General features: G+C 32.9%; 4 protein-coding genes across 4 annotated transcripts; all 4 read right to left on the reverse strand.

The window, feature by feature from the left end:
- Positions 1 to 6,480: 6,480 nt before the first annotated feature.
- Positions 6,481 to 8,458, reverse strand: LOC124829378 (heat shock 70 kDa protein 4-like). The gene is made up of 2 exons (XM_047302875.2): positions 8,239 to 8,458; positions 6,481 to 8,129 (listed from the first exon to the last, which is right to left on the reverse strand). Exons 1-2 carry the CDS (start codon positions 8,456 to 8,458, stop codon positions 6,481 to 6,483), a joined length of 1,869 nt encoding a protein of 622 aa, XP_047158831.2.
- Positions 8,459 to 9,271: 813 nt separating this feature from the next.
- LOC124829380 (heat shock cognate 70 kDa protein-like) lies at positions 9,272 to 11,636 on the reverse strand. Its single transcript, XM_047302877.2, has 2 exons — positions 11,413 to 11,636; positions 9,272 to 11,146 (listed from the first exon to the last, which is right to left on the reverse strand). Exons 1-2 carry the CDS (start codon positions 11,630 to 11,632, stop codon positions 9,528 to 9,530), a joined length of 1,839 nt encoding a protein of 612 aa, XP_047158833.2. The 5' UTR covers positions 11,633 to 11,636; the 3' UTR covers positions 9,272 to 9,527.
- Positions 11,637 to 15,272: 3,636 nt separating this feature from the next.
- LOC148199274 (heat shock cognate 70 kDa protein-like) lies at positions 15,273 to 17,600 on the reverse strand. The gene is made up of 2 exons (XM_088114008.1): positions 17,369 to 17,600; positions 15,273 to 17,103 (listed from the first exon to the last, which is right to left on the reverse strand). The coding sequence occupies exons 1-2, from the start codon at positions 17,586 to 17,588 to the stop codon at positions 15,485 to 15,487; spliced, it is 1,839 nt and encodes a 612-aa protein (XP_087970134.1). The 5' UTR covers positions 17,589 to 17,600; the 3' UTR covers positions 15,273 to 15,484.
- A 1,693-nt stretch (positions 17,601 to 19,293) lies between these two features.
- Positions 19,294 to 21,283, reverse strand: LOC148199275 (heat shock 70 kDa protein 4-like). The gene is made up of 2 exons (XM_088112616.1): positions 21,064 to 21,283; positions 19,294 to 20,954 (listed from the first exon to the last, which is right to left on the reverse strand). The coding sequence occupies exons 1-2, from the start codon at positions 21,281 to 21,283 to the stop codon at positions 19,294 to 19,296; spliced, it is 1,881 nt and encodes a 626-aa protein (XP_087968742.1).
- Positions 21,284 to 22,199: the final 916 nt, after the last annotated feature.

Here is a 22,199-nt window from a genome sequence, read left to right on the forward strand (position 1 = left end):
TTTTTTTTATCAAATATAATAGTTTTAAAGTTATTTTATATAGAAAAATATAAATAAATAGAGAAGCTTGAATAAAATATTATGAAATACAAAATATAATTTAAAATATGTTTTCTAAAATTGTTTAACTTTAAATATATTTAAAATGAGATTTCAATGAACTGGTCTTCGCTACATAAATTAATACCTGTTTTGTAATATAAAATTCTTTGAAAATTTAAATACAAGAATAAATTATTTAAAGATGATAACATAGGTGATAAGAGATTAACAGAAGAAATGGGTGCAGTATATAAACAAAAATCTAAATATTAAATATCTTATTTATTTTAAAGAAAAAAAAAAAAACAAAACCCATAAACATTGTGAATGGATCTTGGTTACAAAAGAGAAACTGGACATGCTAGAGAAACGTAAACATACGACAGTGAATAAAGTTGGTCACAAAAAATAGATAAAGAACTGGAAGTATTAAAATTCGTAGAATAATTTTTAATATAATATAAATTATCTACCGTAAATTTATAATAGAATTTTTATTATGTGAAATATTTACTTTTATAAAGTTTTGTTCATACCGAATTTTATGGATACTTTTTAAGGTGAATTATGAGATTATTAATAGTTTAGTTCTTCAAGTTTCTCAAAATAAAGACGTTTAAGTCAGTAAAAATTTAAAACCTGTATAGAATAACAGTACATGAGAGTATTGAGTATGGGAAAGCACTCAAATTAATAAAAAAGTTAAAATCAGTATAAAATAATAGTAAATGAGAAGGTTGAGTATATAAAAATTGAGTATATGTTTACAGGTTTTTTTAGCCCATGGATAAATACATATAATATATTAAATAATCAGTATTATATTTTGAAGATAAAAGAAAATACAATTCGTTTCAATTTGACCATTATAATATTAATAATATAGATAAACTCTAAATCTAATTGGAAACTAATTTAGCCAACAAATACTGATCAGAAACTAAATTTGAGTATTGAAATGAAAATTTATCAATAATGAAATTTTTATAAAGTTTGAAAATATCTTCAATAAGTAAACGCAAGTACAAGACACCTTATCCTAGTGAGGGTTGTACTTATCACAGAGAATGTATGTAACTTTTGGTTTTGGAAACATAGTATTCGTTATTCGGTCATCGTATTCGCTATTTAACATTGAACTTATATCTTTAGGGGTGTAATCCTCAGTATTCGATAGATAGTTCATCAATTACAAAGTGTCTGGTAATCGTTCTATTAGTTATACTGGCTACAAGGTATCCGGTAGACCATATCCTATTGGTAGTTTAGATATTGGAAAGTTATTAACAATATATTTATGTAACTTGCTTTAAACATGCTTTAAAAATTCCAAACAAAATTAATTGTTTTTTATTGATATACAATTTACTCATATTTATGTTAAGTGGGGGAAGGTAGGAATGACTAAAAGGAAGTCTGGTGAGTGAGTCCGCTAGCTGACCATAAAAGGTGGATTGGGACAACATTTTCAACCTAGGAGTCTAAATCAATTCAGTCTGTATAATCCGACATGTCAGTCCCCTAAGTCCTGACTTCATTAAAAAAAATTAAAATCCGCGTAGTGACCCTTTATATTAACACAACTTGATGTTGGGATTTTGTTACTCAAACAACATTTGGTGAGTCAAAGCAGTTAAATAAAAATATATTTCTTAGGAAGATTTTATGCATTATTTAATTAATTAGTTTAGGAGATATTTTTTAAAAGTTGGTTACAGATTATGTTGTATAAATATTTTCTGCTTATACTCAATAAAATTATCAGTTTCTGTTTCATTCTTTTGCCTCTTATACTTTAAAAGCTTCATAGTCTGATCAAGCTCTGATATAACTCGACTAAGATCTGAAATAGTCTAGACAATAACCAGTTTTAGCCTTTTTAGCCCATAATCAATCGACAATCAACTTGTTTTCATGTAAAAGATAATAAAATTTAGTCTATTTCCATGTGATATTAAACTTTTAATGATAGAAAAGAAAAAAAATAGACAAGCCAGTCCAGTAACCCCGACAATGAATTGTATCGGGTTATAAAATTCAACTCGTTTTCAATTGGCAAAATAGTCGAGTATGCTCGTTATTTTAGGTCTATGTTAGACTAAGCTTAAACTAATTAGGTTAACCATTTAGACTCCTTAGAAAAAGAACTAGGATTTGAAGTTTTCGCGGTCTACCAAGAACAATGCGTAATATATTTTTCTTTTGGCTTATACTCTTTAGTGGAACACAGATTGGACCGAACTTAATTTTTCAGACAAAAAAAAAATACTATATAAAGATTCTTAGGTCAACATCTCTCTACAATAGTTTGTTCATGGATACAACTAAAGATTCCAATACATCAAGCACACTGTCAATGGAAATAAAGCACATGCACCTTTGAGAAGAATTAGTCAAAGTAATAGTCAGTGCAGATGGAAAACAGTCCAAAGATCATTCAGCAAAAATCCATGGCAGCAAAAGATAACAACAATTTATAACAATGTTCACTAAAAATATATTTTAACTTGAACATTGTTCAGATTATTAAACGTATAGAAGAAAAGTAAAGTAACAGAGGAGCAAAGAAAGACCATAGTAGATACTTTTTGTAACATCCCAAAAATATAGCACACAACTATATACAGGTGTCAACATTTAATAATATGATAGAATAGTTACTATAATAAGAAAGTCAAACTTACAGTTATTACAAAAATAACCATAAAATTTTTTGTTCCGAACGTTCAATATATAACCGAACGGTTAGATTTACAGAACAAAAATAGTGAACGTTCGGTTCACCAAAACTATATATACTATATGACCGAACGGTCATCTACTAATCAGCAAGAATCTCACCATCCAGCTCTTGCTCTAACGTAAGCTCTTCCCCTTCTGCTCACATCCAACCAGGATGATCATTGCAATAGAAAACCGAACGATAACATGGATAACAACATAAAATAAGGATAAGCTACTATAATTCAATTGAGCATGTATTCATACATGTAATAATTACAAACCCTTACAGACCGAACGCTATAACATACAAGAGCCAACATAGATATCACACATAACTTAAATATCATAATTCTTATACAACCGACACTTGACTTGACCATCCAAATTGTATGAATACGTAGCTTGAGGCCATTCGTGCACTCAGGTGGTGTAGTAACTGGAAAACCATTAGCTGCCACCCGAGGTTAGTCTGTTATAACTCACCCAAGAACCTATGGGCTAGGACCTCCTGCCATTCTCACACAATGACTTACCCATCTCTACTTGAGAACTGGTAATCATCAGAATATCAGGATGAACTCCATGAATTTCACTATCCACATTCATACTTTACCACAACATTATCCTTACACTAAGACATTCCTTCCCGGAATTCTCTTCCACATTACTTGAAACATAAACTTTTACTTGAATGCCAATAATATTTTTCATTCATCATGGATCTTCTCTATAATAAGCAACCAGTACCAAGCCATAACATCAGCATGGCAAGATCAAACAACATTTCATATAAAAAGACCGAACGCTCAAATAATACCACCCTTAATTACCACTGAACAGAAAGGATCAAAACAACAGACAATATAACCAAACGTTTATGTAATCGTTAGGACTTTGACATGAACAAAACACATTTTTTTTAAGAATAAAACACTCTAATTAAATCAAATATTTAACATAAGACTGAACCATATTTAACTATTCTCGACACTAGAACGAACGATATTTCACTATCTGATAAAATCAAACGCTTAAAGCTTATACCGAGCACTTAGAACTACTGACACTTGGTGTAAGACCGAACGTTACTTCATTATTTGACAACCAAATGCCTAGAGATTATACCGAACACTATGATTACTCCTACAAACTATTCACCAAACCTAATACTTTTAAGGAATCCGAATGTTAAGACATTTTAGCTGAAATATATACATAAACTTATATCCGATCATAAATGAACGTATTTTAAGCCTAGTACTAGTACGAAGTCTACTAATAATAATATATGAGCTATCACAAACCAAAATACCTAATCCAATAAGACTGATTAAAACTGTATATAACCATCAACACTTGATATATTAATCACTTCCTATAAAACGAACGATTATAACCTGGTAAGGCTAAAATGCTAACTCTATTGATAACTTATTCACTAACCATAACCGAACGGTTGAGACCGAACACCCAACTATTCTACATAATTTTGCAGAATCCTTATAGACTTATGCAGAACCACCAAAAGCCCAGAAACATACATTTCATACACTCATATACAAATCATCAATCAATTCAATCCATACATATACAGAATCATCACATGCATAATTAAATTTAATAGCTTCCCTTACCTCTTAATAGACCGATCGTTCTCAAGACAGAATTTGCACCACAACCAAACATTCAACCTCCCAGATTCACTGTTTGAGGAAAACAAACCACCCAAAAGACCAGAAACGTTATCAGAACCTTAGAACAAGAAGAAGATAAACACATGCAACAGAAACTTGGTTTGCATGTGCCCCAAACTAGACTTTATTAGAATCAGGAAGACCTACCAGTTCAAACCACTAAACGATCAGTTGAAAAGAGGATCCTTGCCACCAGCAACCTTACATACACTCTGATGGATGATCAGATGGAAGAAAACGTGAGATTTAATGGAGGAAAAACTGATAATATTATAGAGAAGTTAGAGAGAAGGAGGAGAAACGAGTTCAGAAGTTTTGGAGGAGAAGATTGCATGCAGAAAGTGGAACCAACTTTTGAAATTTTAGCCTATATATTCTCTCAGAAACCGATCGTCCACTCTTCTGCAACCACCTGTCTTCCACTTCCTGAGTCTCGTTCCTCTCTTACAGACACACGTTTCTCATTACGAGGGAGAATTTAATGGTGCTGACACTTTTCAAAATGAAGGAAAGGAACTTAACTTATTCAATATATGTGCATACATTTATAATAGAAATCACCCACAGATTTTAGTAAAAGGTGGATACAAAATTGACTTGTTCCTAAAGTGTAACAACCACTTATTGACTGAGTCCTGTCTAATAAATTGAAATAAATTAAGGCTGTTATACAAAATTGACTTGTTCCTAAAGTATAACAACCACTTATTGACTGAGTCTTATCTAATAAATTGAAATAAATTGAGGCTGTTGCAAAACACATGTAATAACAATAAGAAGAGAGTAGTTTATCTAAAAAGAAATAACAGATCCGCATCAGATAAAATCTAAACTAGAAACATCTAAATATAGCTGTTAATGACACTGTCAATAGACAATCCAACAAAACCAAATTCGAAAAATTCTCAATACCTTCACTCAACAAAGCACCCTGAACTGCTGCTCCATAAGCAACAGCCTCATCAGGGTTGATGCTCTTACACAGATCCGTCCCTTATTGTTTATTCCCATAAACTACTCTCGGCGTCTGACGTTAAACTTCTGAATGGAACTTGGAAAACCAAAAGACTAAGAGGATACTCATTAGATTCCCATACGCAACTTTGATTACATCACATAGAAAATGATGACAAATATAACATTTCAATTTCTAATGATAAAAAGACTGTAATAATTCTAAGGAGATTCACCACTGTTTTTTTAAAAAGTATGTAATAATCTCAATCATTCTACAAATATAACGTATTTTATTTCTCCCTTTTATAAAGTGAAAAAAAAATCATCTCTAAAATATTGTTGCGTATGTCATCATCTACTCTTATTGCTTAGAATCTTTTATGTAGTAAAAGCAAGATATTGATAACTTTGTTTTTAGTCATTTGTATTCAATATACATTAGGCTTTTCAAATTTTATGGTTCTAAAGGATTTTTATTTTAAACCTTTTCTTTCATATTGTATTATTATTAATAAATAATATAATTATAATAGTTTTAATGAAAGTGTAAGATAAAATAGAAAATTTAAGTCAAGGAATAGGAAAGTTCATATTAAACTATATAAGTCAATTAAACCAATAAATTTCTTATAAATGAAGAATTAGTGACTTTTGAAGAATAAAGACTTTGATACTTTTAAAATTCTTCTCTGTTGAAAAATATGAGTGTTTTCTTTTTTTTCTTCTGAAGTTAAATAACTTTTGAAGTAACGTATAGTATGTATTCGTCACATTAAAATAGAAGCAAACAAAATTTACAAAAAAAAACTAGACTTGAACAGGCTAAACTGCGAGAATTGAAGATTCCAAAGATAAATCAAATGTAAAGGATTTGCATTTGCAACAATAACCATTTCCAAACCAAATACTATTACTACTACACTATCAAATATTCAAACGATACCTGCAAAAATACAAAAGTTTGATTTTATCACATGTTAAGGACAAATCAGTGACACACAAAACATAACAGCTTAAAACAACTAGACAATCTTCTCCACGACCATCAGAGTTTGTAAATTAACTATAACGGTGTTTTCCTTTTACCAACCTTTTCCATGACCATAATTCGTTCACTGATTGCTTTAAGATCTTTCAGAAAGTCTTCAATAACAACTATATCTTCCATCTCGTTCCGCCTATCAAGCATATCAGTTGCTCTAGAAATTTTAGACATGATATCTTCCTTTTCTTTCGAGCTCATATCCTCTGTCTTTAAAGCCTTTCCGATCTTATAAACATGATAATCTAAATCATTCATTGCTTTGGCCTTCTTGTGAAACTTCTCATCTTCAGACTTATAATTCTCTGCTTCTTTAATCATTTTACTAATTTCTGCATTTGACAGTCTTCCTTTGTCATTGGATATTATAATTTCATTCCTACTACCGGTTACTTTATCCTCAGCAGAAACGGAAAGAATGCCATTTTCATTTATTGTAAAAGTCACATCAAAAGGATAGCCACGAGGAGCTGGGGAAAAGCCAGAAATACAAAAAGAACCCAACAAATTATTATCACTGGCTTTGACTCTTTCGCCCTCATAAACCTCAATCTTGGTTGACAATTGGTTATCTTTGGATGTCAGAAAAACTCGTGTCTTCTTTATAGGAATAGTAGTGTTCCTAGGAATCACAACACTCATGAGATCCCCCATTACCAATATGCCAAGTGAAAGCGGAGTAACATCTTTCAATACCAAATCTGGAACATTTTTAATGCCTTCACTCAAGAGAGCAGCCTGCACAGCTGCACCATAAGCAACAGCCTCATCAGGGTTTACGCTCTTGCAAAGATCCTTCCCGTTGAAAAAGTCTTGAAGCAGCTTCTGCATTTTGGGAATCCTAGAAGAACCACCAACAAGGACAACATCATGCACACTACTTTTCTCCATCTTAGCATCCCTAAGACACCTATCTACTGTTTCCATACACTCTTCAAAGAGATCACAATTGATTTGTTCAAATTTTGCTCGGGTCATTGAAGAACACAAATCAATGCCTTCAAATAAATTATCTATTTCAATGTTTGCAGTAACAGCATATGAGAGTGTCCTTTTTGCTCTCTCGCAAGCACTTTTCAACCTCCTTAAGGCACGTGGATTCCCACTTATGTCAACTTTACTTTTCCTTTTCATCTCCTCCACAAAGTAGTTCATCATTCTATTATCAATGTCTTCTCCGCCAAGGTGAGTGTTTCCGGCAGTGGCCTTAACTTGAAAGACTTTGTTCTCAATAGTGAGAATAGACACATCGAATGTACCACCTCCAAAGTCAAAAACAAAAATATTTCGCTGTCCAACACAATCATTTCTTTTATCAAGACCGTATGCAATTGCTGCAGCTGTCGGTTCATTGATTATACGAATAACATTGAGACCTATAATAGCACCAGCATCCATGGTGGCTTTGCGCTGAGAATCGTTGAAATAAGCAGGCACAGTAACCACTGCATTCTTCACAGGTTTTTCCAAGTATGCCTCTGCAATGTCCCGCATCTTTGAGAGGACCATGGATGATACTTCCTCCGCAATAAGGATCTTCTCCTGGCCTTTGTACTTAACAGAAATCGTGGGTTTGTCATTGACACCGGCAACAACCTTAAATGGCCATAACATTTTGTCTTTCTGAACAAACGGGTCACTGTATTTCCTACCGATCAACCTCTTAGCATCTGCAAGAGTTTTAAAAAAATATTGTTGTGGTCTATTTTTCCTGCTAAAAGTTTACAGGAAAATCACAGAAAGGAAAAAACGAGTAATAGTTTAAGAGTAAAAATATACCGAAGATGGTGTTCTCTGGATTGAAAGCAGCCTGATTTGCAGCAGCATCTCCTACCAACCTTTCATGGTCCGTGAAAGCAACACAAGAAGGAGTGGTATTGTTACCTTGATCATTATGAATGATCTCCACCCTATTATGCTGTTGCTGCCACACTGCAACACAGGAGTATGTTGTGCCAAGGTCGATTCCTATTACCAATCCCTTTTTGGCTTCGGCCATTTTTCTTTATACGAATGAAGACTGTGAGATAGAATAAGCAAAGTATGGATGAATAGGAAGGGTAGATTTTTATACTTAGTAACAATGAGAAAATGACCCCAACACGTCTGAGTTGTTCCGATGAACAGGGTCTCTTCGTGCATCGTGCATCGTGCATCACAAGAAACGAACAGACTTGCGCCCATTGACAGTGTGACAGTTATCATGATGGGAAATGATAGTCTGAGAAACAAATTTTTACTTTCAACATTATTTTTTTTCTTTAAATATAAAAATTTATTCTTTTATAATATTTTATTGTTATAAGTATGTGAAATGAATGAAAATATGTGTTCCTTTATTATATAATTATATTAGAGTGATATTTTTTGAAAAACTAATACTATTATTTTGTGTGTATTTTTCTGAACACGAGTGAGTATTGTGAAAGACGGATTTAGAAATTTTCTTCGTGTTTGAATTAAGCGATTTGAGTGGAGAGGTGAGCGTGGATTTGTGAGATGTGGTGCATATGCCATCCTCGATGCAGAGAAGAGATTTCAGAGTGAAATGGATGATTTTATAATATTATTCCCAAAATGTGCAAAGAAAAAAATCGGTTCTCCGATGTATGGATCCGATTCTGTGAAAACATGAAATAGAAGGAATTGACTATCTTAAACTTTCGTTTTCGTTCTCCGAATTCTTTGTCGGAGGAGGTACTTGCTGTAACCACATCACTCCACCGGTATTTGAAATTGTAACTCATGTATGTTTATATTCATTGAATAGAATTGGTCACTAAATAATCATGAATAGTAACCGAAAAGAATATACAGGAAAAATAATACTGACCGAGTTCAAATAAAAAAATAAAATAGATTACAACCAAACTGGAAAAAGACCATACACGACAACTAGAAAAACAGAAATTGGCAACAGAAAACAGAAAAAATAAAACTTAAACGAAATTACAAATAAAAGTCAAATTTAAGTATATTCTAACAAATGATTGATGATTGAAACTGAAAGTTTTATATTGTTTAGATATCATGGTTCATAAAGTTTTACCTTTTTCACCAACATAAACTTAAAACTTAATCTTCATGATGGATTCAATGAGGCTCTTCACCCTGTGCAGATGATCCACAAAAACCTCTGTTTCTGTCTGCTCCCTAGCATCAAGCAATTTCTCGGTCTCTGCAATAGCCATGTTGATCTTCGTTATCTCCTGTGGATTATCTACATCATCTATAGCATTCCTTATCTTGTAAACAAAGTCATCCAAAGCATTAATTGCCATAACTTTCTTTTCGTATTTCTGGTCTTCAGCCTTGTACTTCTCGGCTTCTTGAATCATTCTCATAATTTCTTGAGTTGATAGTTTTCCCTTGTCGTTGGTTACGGTAATCCAATTCTTACTTCCACTGCTTTCTTCCTCAGCAATTACAGTTAGGATTCCATCGGCATCTATACTGAAACTAACGGTTAAAGGATGGCCTCGAGGAGCATTAGGATTGCCATAAAGATGAAAGAAACCAAGCAAATTGTTATCGCTTGCTCTTGTCCTTTCACCCTCGTAAACCTGAATAGACACAGCAGATTGGAAATCTTCGATTCTTACATATCCTTTTTTTTTTACAACAGGAATGGTGGTGTTCCTAGGAATCACGACATCCATGAGATCTCCTTTTAAAAGTATACCGAGTGACAACGGCGTAACATCTAATAGCACTAAGTTGGGGACAAATTTGTTGCCTTTAGTCAGCAAAGCAGCCTGTAGAGCTGCTCCATAGGCAACAACCTCGTCAGGGTTGATGCTCGTGCACAGTTCTTTCCCCTTGAAGTAGTCTTGCAATAGCTGCTGTACTTTTGGAATCCTAGAAGAACCACCAACCAGTACAACATCGTCTACATCACTCTTGTCCATCTTAGAATCAACAAGACACCTTTCCACTGTCTCCATACACCTTTGAAAGAGGTCTAAGTTAAGTTCCTCAAATCTTGCACGAGTGATTGATGAGCAGAAGTCAATGCTCCTAGATAAAGCATCTATCTCAATGGTGGTATCAACAGCAGATGATAGTGTCCTTTTTGCTCTCTCACAAGCAGTTCTCAACCTCCTCAAAGCTCTAGGGTTCCCACTTATGTCCACTTTCTGCTTCCTCTTGAACTCCTGAACAAAGTACTTCACCATTCTGTTATCCATGTCCTCTCCTCCAAGGTGTGTGTCACCAGCAGTGGCCTTCACTTCAAACACATCACCTTTGATTGTTAGCAGAGACACATCAAATGTTCCACCACCAAAATCAAAAATTAAAATATTTCGCTCTCCGACACAATTAGCTCTCTTGTCAAGGCAATATGCCAGAGCAGCAGCCGTGGGTTCATTGATTATCCGCATAACATTGAGGCCAGCAATGGTACCAGCATCTTTTGTCGCTTGTCGCTGAGAATCATTAAAATAAGCAGGCACGGTAACCACGACATTCTTAACCTCTGATTTCAAGTGCGCTTCTGCAATATCCCTCATCTTTGTAAGGACCATAGATGAGATTTCTTCAGCTGAAATTTGTTTCTCCTGACCCTTGTATGAAACAATCATCATGGGTTTTTCATCAGAATCAGCAATGACCTTAAATGGCCACAACTTTAGATCGTCCTGAATAATGGGATCACTATATCTTCTCCCGATTAACCTTTTCACATCTGCAAAATTAGTCATTTTATGCATTTCTTAAAGCTTGTTCCTAATTGAGCAAGAATGTAAGGCTATTCCACAATGATGTTAGTCAAAGTAGGCTTGTGGAATGATACATACTAATTTAAAGTTATAGAACAAATTAGAAAACTGGAGAAAAGTATAAGTAAATGATGAATGTTAAGCTATCGTTTGCGCACCCAAAAACCAACACAAACAGCTAGCGTAAACATTTAAGGGAATTCACACGCAATAAAAAAACAATTTTTTTTACCAAAGAGAGTGTTGGTTGGATTTATAGCAGCCTGATTCTTGGCAGCATCACCAATCAATCTTTGATTCTCTGTGAAAGCCACACAAGAAGGCGTAATTCTATTGCCTTGGTCATTGTGAATGATCTCCACTCGAGAGTGTTCTTCAAGCCACACAGCAACACATGAATATGTTGTGCCAAGGTCGATTCCCACAACCCATTCCTTATTTGGTTTTGCCATTTTCTTTCAAGTGATACTAAAATGTGTTCAAAGTCAAAACAAGTGAAGTCAACGCGAGAAAGTAACGTGACATAAAGGAAGAACGCTTTTTGGCCTTAATAAATAAAACATTAAACATAATCATCGACACATGAAATGACCAAGTATCCTATCACAAGTAATTAATGACACTGAGAAGAAAAGGAAACTTCAACTTTCTGAAGTGAAAACCTAGACATACATGTGTATCACATCTAACAATTTACAGAAGATGTACTTTATAAAAAAGAAAGATATATGAAGGTGTTGATTCAGAGCCTTTACCTTGAACTAATGATGATTAAATCTCTGTGTTTTTGGGGTCTTTCCTTCACAAGATGCTTCTCTGAAAGATTGATTATGGGAATTATAGTAATATGACTTTGACTAATCCTCATCCTTAACCACCAAGCGGCCAGTTGACTTGAGCATAAAGTATTTTCCTTTTTTTTTAATAAACTTCTCCCTTTGAAAAATTTGAAAAAAAAACACTAGATCATTTTCTTTAAATATTGAATTAAATCATAAGTATTAAAAATTGATAAATAAGTTCTGCGTTTGGGAATGGTAACCAGAAACATATATAAAACCTTATATAAGGTCGATTGCTTTTCTCAGGTCAACTCTAAAAAAAAACTTGATACTATCTATTACCTTTCCTCCCTCACCCATGCTATTATCATAATCATTTACAAGAAATAATATGTTATTGATTATTATTTTGTAAATAAAATCATTCCTACATATAGGTTTTATATTTTTAGGTTATTTGAATTCTTGATATGAAAAAAGAAAATGACAAAGATTAAAATGACTCCCCCAATAGTTTATATATTAAAAGTCTCATTTACCTAGTGATATCAAAATGATATCAAAATGAGTTGTAATTCGAAGCTAATCAGACTCACTACGGGTTGTTAAGTTTGAAAAAAATATAATTTTTTTATGCGGGTTAATTTTCAATCCAACTCATTTAGAATCTGACTCATCCAGGTTGGATCCGTTGGCTCATCCGGGCCCCCGCCCCGTTGGCTCACCCACCCACCTAGTTTGATTTAATTATTTATTATTTTATTTTTTAATATTATTTTCTTTTTTATTATATTGTAGATGGGGATAAATAAGATGTTTCAAGAGAGAAAAATATTATAAATTTATTTATTCAAGACTTTAATATTATAAATGGACAAGTGATACAAAAATTATTAATGTTAAAACCTTATTTGTTCGTCTTTTATGTTTGGTTTTTTATTACGCTTGGATTGTATGATATGTTTTCTTTGAGTTTTCTTTTAAATTTAACATCATTTTAGAGTAAATTTTTTTTATATTTGAATAAAAAATATTTTTTTTTATTTTTAGAAAAAACTTATAATTAAATAAGATAGTTGTTTAACCCATCAATTCATGGATCGAATCGAGTTTAAATTTTTTCAATTTACTAATAAATGAATTAATTAGATTAGTGGTGAATGAAAAGACAAAATTCTAGAAATAACTATTCTAGATGATAATACACTCATTAATGACAAATAGCTATTGTATTAATTTGTTGTTACATTCTTTTATCAAATATAATAGATTTAAAGTTATTTTAGGTAAAAGAATTATAAATAAATAGAGAAGCTTGAATAAAATATTATGAAATACAAAATATAATTTAAAATATGTTTTCTAAAAATAGTTAACTTTAAATATATTTAAAATGAGATTTCAAACAACTGCTTTCACTGTATTAATTAATTAATTAAAGGTACTGTATTCAGAAAAGATTGTAAGATGCTAATACACTCCTTATGATAAGCGATTTTCAGACTCAATTTTATTTTGTAGACCATATTTCATTTTATAATTTATTAAAATTAATTATGGTGACGATTTCCAATTTTGATTTTCAAACAATTGATTATTTTCAAAGTTTCGATATACCTGTCGTGATCCTTTGTAACAGTTTTGCATACTGGAGCCAATCTATCAAACCACAGTAAAGGACAGGTTTTAAATCTTTTAATAAGGTTTTCATAGTCTTGTTACTTATCTTATTGGTTGTTTGTATTATTCCCCCATCCGCCTTCCCATTAAAAAGATATATAAGAAAAATGTGTTCAAGGATGATAGAAAATACGACATTCACAAATATGTGAAATTGGAACTCGCTATATATTCATTAATAGAATTGACCACTAAATAGTTCTGAATAGTACCGAACCTGAGAACATAAGAAAAATAATACTGACTGAGTTTAAATGAAATAAAAATATAATCAGTTACTTCTTACGTGTTTTTATTTTTTTTTCTAGATAAATGAAACCGACATTAATGTATTTTTTTTTTCTTCATATGATTTTGCTAACTAAATAATTGATCTGTTATCTACTTGGATAATGACGGTCTCTTCTTGTTTAAGTCCAACTTGCTTAAAAGATTTCTAAGTCAAATAGCATATCACACACATTCTGTAATATATTTGATTTTATATATTAATATAATTGTTGGGTACAAACAAATCTTACGTAGAATAAAACAAAAAATAGACATGTTCATATATATATATATATATATATATATATATATATATATATATATATATATATATATATATATATATATATATATATATATATATATATATATATATAAAAGATACCTACTTATGAGTATGTGTACGTTGAATCTTCATACAAAAATCATAATAAGTTGTTTTTTCGTTAGGTGGTATCCATTAAGTCAGTAATTGTACTTGCTTGTGTCAACTCGATTTCCATCTTCATGTTTGAAGAGTTTTGTGTTAGGTTTCATTGGTATAAGACCCCGGTTGCACTTCATCATATTTTACTTCTTCAATATCTCCTCAACATATCTCATTTGAGATACAAAAACGTTTTTTGTGTTTTGAACGACATCTAATCCAAGAAAGTACTTCATGAAATCCAAATGAATAATTTCAAATTCCTTTTTCAATATCTTTTTAAACTCTTCAACCAATTCGTCTCTCCTCTCCGTAAAGATTAGATCATCAACGTACCAGACGACAATCATCATATCCTCTTTGTTCTTCTTTAAATATAAAGCATATATATGAACATTGCTCGTACTCATTCTTCTTGAAACAGGGGTCAATCATTTTATTTCATTTCATTTCATGCTCGAGAGATCTATTTTAAGCCATACAAAACCTTTAGCTCCTCAAATCTATCAAGCAAACATCGTTTCGTTGACCATCTCTGAAACTCATATTCCTTCCAGATTGGTCTTTTTTCATTTATTTTTCGAGAATAAATTTTGGAAAGGTCCTATAAGTTATGTTTGGTATTTTTTAAGTCTAGTCTGAAAGGAAGCAATTTGCATTTTGTTTCTTTCAATCTAGTTTAGAATAAAGTATTTGGCTTGATTATTGCTCTAAAAAGTAATAATTGAGGCAGATAGAGCACCTGAACTATTTGAGACATCGCGATTCACGGGCCTGAGTCTTAAAATGATAACTCAATACATGGAGCGTCAGAGAGATACCAAAAATAAATTCGTAAGAGTTTCACTCAAAGCTGTTAATATCTTATCTGTGTGTGAAGATATATATGTATACTATGTATTGTCCCTCTCTACACTTTATCCACATAGAGTATACAGAAAATTCTGCGTTCAAATAAAATAAAAACAGTATCGATTACAACAAAACTGGAAAAAGACCACTGGAAAAATAAAAATAGGCTAAAACTCAAACGAAATTACAAAAAACTTCAAATTTAAGTTTATTCTAACAAATGATTAATGATTGAAACTGAAACATATTGTTTAGATGGTTCATAAAGTTTTACCTTTTTCACCAACATAAACTTAAAACTTAATCTTCATGACGGATTCAATGAGGCTCTTCACCCTGTGCAGATGATCCACAAAAACCTCTGTTTCTGTCTGCTCCCTAGCATCAAGCAATTTCTCGGCCTCTGCAATAGCCATGTTGATCTTCGTTATCTTCTGTGGATTATCTACATCATCTATAGCATTCCTTATCTTGTAAACAAAGTCATCCAAAGCATTAATTGCCTTAACTTTCTTTTCGTATTTCTGGTCTTCAGCCTTGTACTTCTCGGCTTCTTGAATCATTCTCATAATTTCTTGAGTTGATAGTTTTCCCTTGTCGTTGGTTACGGTAATCCCATTCTTACTTCCACTGCTTTCTTCCTCAGCTATTACAGTTAGGATACCATCTGCATCTATACTGAAACATACGGTTAAACCATGGCCTCGACGAGCATAAGAATTGCCATAAAGATTAAACAAACCAAGCAAATTGTTATCGCTTGCTCTTGTCCTTTCACCCTCGTATACCTGAATAGACACAGCAGATGGGAAATCTTCGGCTCTTTCATATCCTTGCTTTTTTACAACAGGAATGGTGGTGTTCCTAGGAATCACGACATTCATGAGATCTCCGTTTACAGATATACCAAGTGACAACGGCGTAACATCTAACAGCACTAAGTTGGGGACAAACATGTTTCCTTTAGTAAGCAAAGCAGCCTGTAGAGCTGCTCCATAGGCAACAGCCTCGTCAGGGTTGATGCTCGTGCACAGTTCTTTCCCCTTGAAGTAGTCTTGCAATAGCTGCTGTACTTTGGGAATCCTAGAAGAACCACCAACAAGTACAACATCGTCTACATCACTCTTCTCCATCTTAGAATCAACAAGACACCTATCTACTGTCTCCATACACCTTTGAAGGAGGTCCAAGTTAAGTTCCTCAAATCTTGCACGAGTGATTGATGAGCAGAAATCAATGCTCCCAGATAAAGCATCTATCTCAATGGTGGTATCAACAGCATACGAGAGTGTTCTTTTTGCTCTCTCACAAGCAGTTCTCAGCCTCCTCAAGGCTTTCGGGTTCCCACTCAGGTCCACTTTCTGCTTCCTCTTGAACTCCTGAACAAAGTACTTCACCATTCTGTTATCCATGTCCTCTCCTCCAAGGTGTGTGTCACCAGCAGTGGCCTTCACTTCAAACACATCACCTTTGATTGTTAGCAGAGACACATCAAATGTTCCACCACCAAGATCAAAAATTAAAATATTCCGCTCTCCGACGCAATTAGCTCTCTTGTCAAGGCCATATGCCAGAGCAGCAGCTGTGGGCTCATTGATTATCCGCATAACATTGAGGCCAGCAATGGTACCAGCATCTTTTGTTGCTTGTCGCTGAGAATCATTAAAATAAGCAGGCACGGTAACCACAACATTCTTAACCTCTGATTCCAAGTACGCTTCTGCAATCTCCCGCATCTTTGTAAGGACCATAGATGAGATTTCTTCAGCTGAAATTTTTTTCTCTCGACCCTTGTATGAAACAACCATCATGGGTTTGTCATCAGAATCCGCAATGACCTTAAATGGCCACAACTCTAGATCGTCCTGAATAATGGGATCACTATATCTTCTCCCGATTAACCTTTTCACATCTGCAAAATTAGACATTTTATGCATTTCTTAAAGCTTGTTCCTAATAGAGCAAGAATTTAAGGCTATTCCAAAATAATGTTAGTCAAAGTAGGCTTGTGGAATGATACTTACTAATTGAAAGTTATAGAACAAATTAGAAAACTGGAGAAAAGTATAAGTAAATGATGAATGTTAAGCTATCGTTTGCGCACATAAAAACCAACCCAAACAGCTAGCGTAAACATTTAAACGAATTCACACGCAATAAAAAAAACAATTTGTTACCAAAGAGAGTGTTGGTTGGGTTTATGGCAGCCTGATTCTTAGCAGCATCACCAATCAATCTTTGATTCTCAGTGAAAGCCACACAAGAAGGCGTAATTCTATTGCCCTGGTCATTGTGGATTATCTCCACTCGAGAGTGTTCTTCAAGCCACACAGCAACACATGAATATGTTGTGCCAAGGTCGATTCCCACAGCCCATTCCTTATTTGGTTTTGCCATTTTCTTTCAAGTGATACTAAAATGTGTTCAAAGTCAAAACAAGTGAAGTCAACGCGAGAAAGTAACGTGACATAAAGGAAGAACGCTTTTTGGCCTTAATAAACCAAACATTAAACATAATAATCGACAGAGTAAATGACCAAGTATCCTGTCACAAGTGTATCTCATCTAACAATTTACAGAACATGTACTTTATACAGAAGAAAGATATATGAAGGTGTTGTTGATTCAGAGGCTTTACCTTGAACTAATGATGATGGCCTTTCCTTCACAAGATGCTTCTCTGAAAGATAGATTATGGGAAATATAGTAATGTAACTTTGACTAGTTATCATCCTTAGCCACCAAGCCACCCGTTGACTTTACTCTAAAGTATTTTCCTTTATTTTTAATAAATTTCTTCCTTTACAGTTTAGTTTCTAAGGACACTCTCCGGTTAAAGATGAGAAAATAAAATAAAATAATTAAAGAAAATTTGGTTTAACTTTTTCAATTTAAAAAATTTGAAAAAAAAAAACACTAGAACGTTTTCTTTAAATATTAAATTAAATTATAACTATTCAAAATTGATAAATAAGTTCTGCGTTTGTGTACCTTGACCAGAAACATAAGGTCGATTGCTTTTCTCAGGTCAACTCTAAAAAAAATTTGATACTATCTATTACCTTAATTTCCTCCCTCACCCATGCTATTATCATAATTATTTACAAGAAAGAATATATTATTAATTATTATCTTGTAAATAAAATCACACATACATATAGGTTTATATATTTTTATGTTATTTGAATTCTTTATATGAAAAAGGAAAATGACAAAGATTAAAATGACTCCCCCAATAATCTATATATTAAAAATTCCATAAATTACTGTTATGGATGATAAGACCCTGACTAATGAGAAATAGCTATTCTGTTAATTAGTTATTATATTATTTTTTATCAAATATAATAGATTTAAATTTATTTTATATAAAAAAAAAATTATAAATAAACAGAGAAGCTTGAATAAAATACATATTGTTGTTTCTAAAATAAAAACAAAGAAAAAATTGAAAATTTTAATTCTAAACAAAGATGAAAATGTTAATACAAATAACTAAAAATATTATATATAAAAAAATCTTCGAAACTTAAAATGAAATACATACAACATTTTTACAATAAATCTAAAAATCTAAGGTATACACCTTATTTCAAGTTTTATTTGAATTATAATCTATGTATATCAAAGTTATGTTTTGAGTTCCTTAGTGGATGAATGGTAAATAAAAGATGTTGATAAAAGTTCTCATTATCAATAAAAGTCTTTCTATATTAATATCAAGATTTGAGATAATACCACATTCTTTAGATCTACTTTAATTTACATAAACATTGAAAATTGAAACAACTTATATGTTATCTAATTTAGACTTATAATATAAACGGTGATTGTATTATTTTCTTAGTGAAATACAGTATTATATTTTTATTAATTATGTTGATTAGATACTAATAAAATATTATAATCTAAGTTACGCTTGCAATAAAAAAAATATATTGTAAATACATATGAGATGACAAATGGAGTATCTAAAAAAGCATATGTCTTGGAGACAAAAAAGAAAATAGATGTGAAAAAGAATAACAGAAGACAACACTGAAAATCACAAGATAAGAATGCCAACAAAACTGTAGCTGTACAATCAGAATTTGTAAATTAACTATAACGGTGTTTTCCTTTCACCAACCTTTTCCATGACCATAATTCGTTCACTGATTGCTTTAAGATCTTTCAGAAAGTCTTCAATAACAACTATATCTTCCATCTCGTTCCGCCTATCAAGCATATCAGTGGCTCTAGAAATTTTAGACATGATATCTTCCTTTTCTTTCGAGCTCAACTTTGAGCTCATATCCTCTCTCTCTAAAGCCTTTCCGATCTTATAAACATGATCATCTAAATCATTCATTGCATTGGCCTTCTTAAGAAACTTCTCATCTTCAGACTTATAATTCTCTGCTTCTTTAATCATTTTACTAATTTCTGCATTTGATAGTCTTCCTTTGTCATTGGATATTATAATTTCATTCCAATTACCGGTTACTTTTTCCTCAGCAGAAACGGAAAGAATGCCATTTTCATTTATTGCAAAAGTCACATCAAAAGGATAGCCACGAGGAGCTGGGGAAAAGCCAGAAATACAAAAAGAACCCAACAAATTATTATCACTGGCTTTCACTCTCTCGCCCTCATAAACCTCAATCTTGGATGACCATTGGTCATCTTTGCTTGTCTCAAAAACGTTTGTCTTCTTTATAGGAATAGTAGTGTTCCTAGGAATCACAACACTCATGAGATCCCCCATTACCAATATGCCAAGTGAAAGCGGAGTAACATCTTTCAATACCAAATCTGGAACATTCTTAATGCCTTCGGTCAAGAGAGCAGCCTGCACAGCTGCACCATAAGCAACAGCCTCATCAGGGTTTACGCTCTTGCAAAGATCCTTCCCATTGAAAAAGTCTTGAAGTAGCTTCTGCATTTTGGGAATCCTAGAAGAACCACCAACAAGGACAACATCATGCACACTACTTTTCTCCATCTTAGCATCCCTAAGACACCTATCTACTGTTTCCATACACTCTTCAAAGAGATCACAATTGATTTGTTCAAATTTTGCTCGGGTCATTGAAGAACACAAATCAATGCCTTCAAATAAATTATCTACCTCAATGTTTGCAGTAACAGCATATGAGAGTGTCCTTTTTGCTCTCTCGCAAGCACTTTTCAACCTCCTTAAGGCACGTGGATTCCCACTTATGTCAACTTTACTTTTCCTTTTCATCTCCTCCACAAAGTAGTTCATCATTCTATTATCAATGTCTTCTCCGCCAAGGTGAGTGTTTCCGGCAGTGGCCTTAACTTGAAAGACTTTGTTCTCAATAGTGAGAATAGACACATCGAATGTACCACCTCCAAAGTCAAAAACAAAAATATTTCGTTCTCCAACACAATCATTTCTCTTATCAAGACCGTATGCAATTGCTGCGGCGGTGGGTTCATTGATTATACGAATAACATTGAGACCTATAATAGCACCAGCATCCATGGTGGCTTTGCGCTGAGAATCATTGAAATAGGCAGGCACAGTAACCACCGCATTCTTCACAGGCTTTTCCAAGTATGCCTCTGCAATGTCCCGCATCTTTGAGAGGACCATGGATGATATTTCCTCCGCACAAAGGCTCTTCTCCTGACCCCTGTACTTAACAGAAATCATGGGTTTGTCATTGACACCGGCAACAACCTTAAATGGCCACAACATTTTGTCTTTCTGAACAAGTGGGTCACTGTATCTCCTACCCATCAACCTCTTAGCATCTGCAAGAGTTAAAAAAAAATATTTTGGTGGTCTATTTTTTCTGCTAAAATTTTACAGGAAAATCATAGATAGGAAAAAACAAGTAATAGTTTGAGAGTAAAAATATACCGAAGATGGTGTTCGCTGGATTGAAAGCAGCATGATTTTTAGCAGCATCTCCTATCAACCTTTCATGGTCCGTGAAAGCAACACAAGAAGGAGTGGTATTGTTGCCTTGATCGTTAAGAATGATCTCCACCCTATTATGTTGTTGCTGCCATACTGCAACACAGGAGTATGTTGTGCCAAGGTCGATTCCTATTGCCAATCCCTTTTTGCCTTCGGCCATTCTTCCTTATATGAATGAATACTGTAAGATAGAAAGAAGCATAGAAGTATGGATGAACATGAAGGATTAATTTTTATACTTAGTAAAAATAAGAAAATGACCCCAAACACCTCTGAGTTGTTCCGATCAACAGGGTCTCTTCGTGCATCGCAAGCAAGGAAATTGGAAAATAACATACTCGCAGCCATTAACAGTGTGATAGTATACAATTTTCCTTCATTTGTGGAACTAAAATATCGTTTTAACTGACACGATTTTAGTTAGATGGATGAAAAAAAAAACGACGATAATGATCTTTATTATATCATCGTATTACAGTGATATTTTTCGGAAAACCTATATATTGTTTTTACCTAACTTTTGCGGAGAGGTAGCAAGTTGATCGCTTCTTCAGTTTCTAGTTTGTAGACGGATAGTTAGGATTTGTGAAAGAGAGTGGGTGTTTATTATGACGTTGGTATTTCTGACAGAATATTAATTGTATTGTAAAATATTAGTTGTATACAGGGAGAACACGGATAATGAACCTATATTCTTATTATAATAATATTTAATTTTAAAATATTTTAATAATATAACAAATAATAACAAAATAATAAACACCCACGGCCATTCTTCCTTATATTCTGAGAAGTAATAATAACAGTAATATTCTGAGAAGGTGAAGAAAGTCAAATTGCAATCTCTACGAAGATAAAATCTAAACTAGAAACATCTAAACATAGCTGCTAATGACACTGTCAAAAAGGTCCATAAGCTTTCTTAACTGCAGAGTTTATTTTCTCCCTATATTGTGGACAAAGTTTTGAACTCATATTGCTGTTCTTCAATGCATTCTTCATCTTGTAAACAAAGTCATCCATTGCATTGGCCTTCTTCATGAAGTTTCTATCTTCAGCTTGGTAATTTTCAGCTT

The sequence above is a fragment of the Vigna umbellata genome, chromosome 4, assembly GCF_029865625.1.
Source record: "Vigna umbellata cultivar VRB3 chromosome 4, Vumbellata_1.0, whole genome shotgun sequence".
In the NCBI taxonomy this organism is placed as follows: Eukaryota; Viridiplantae; Streptophyta; class Magnoliopsida; order Fabales; family Fabaceae; genus Vigna; species Vigna umbellata.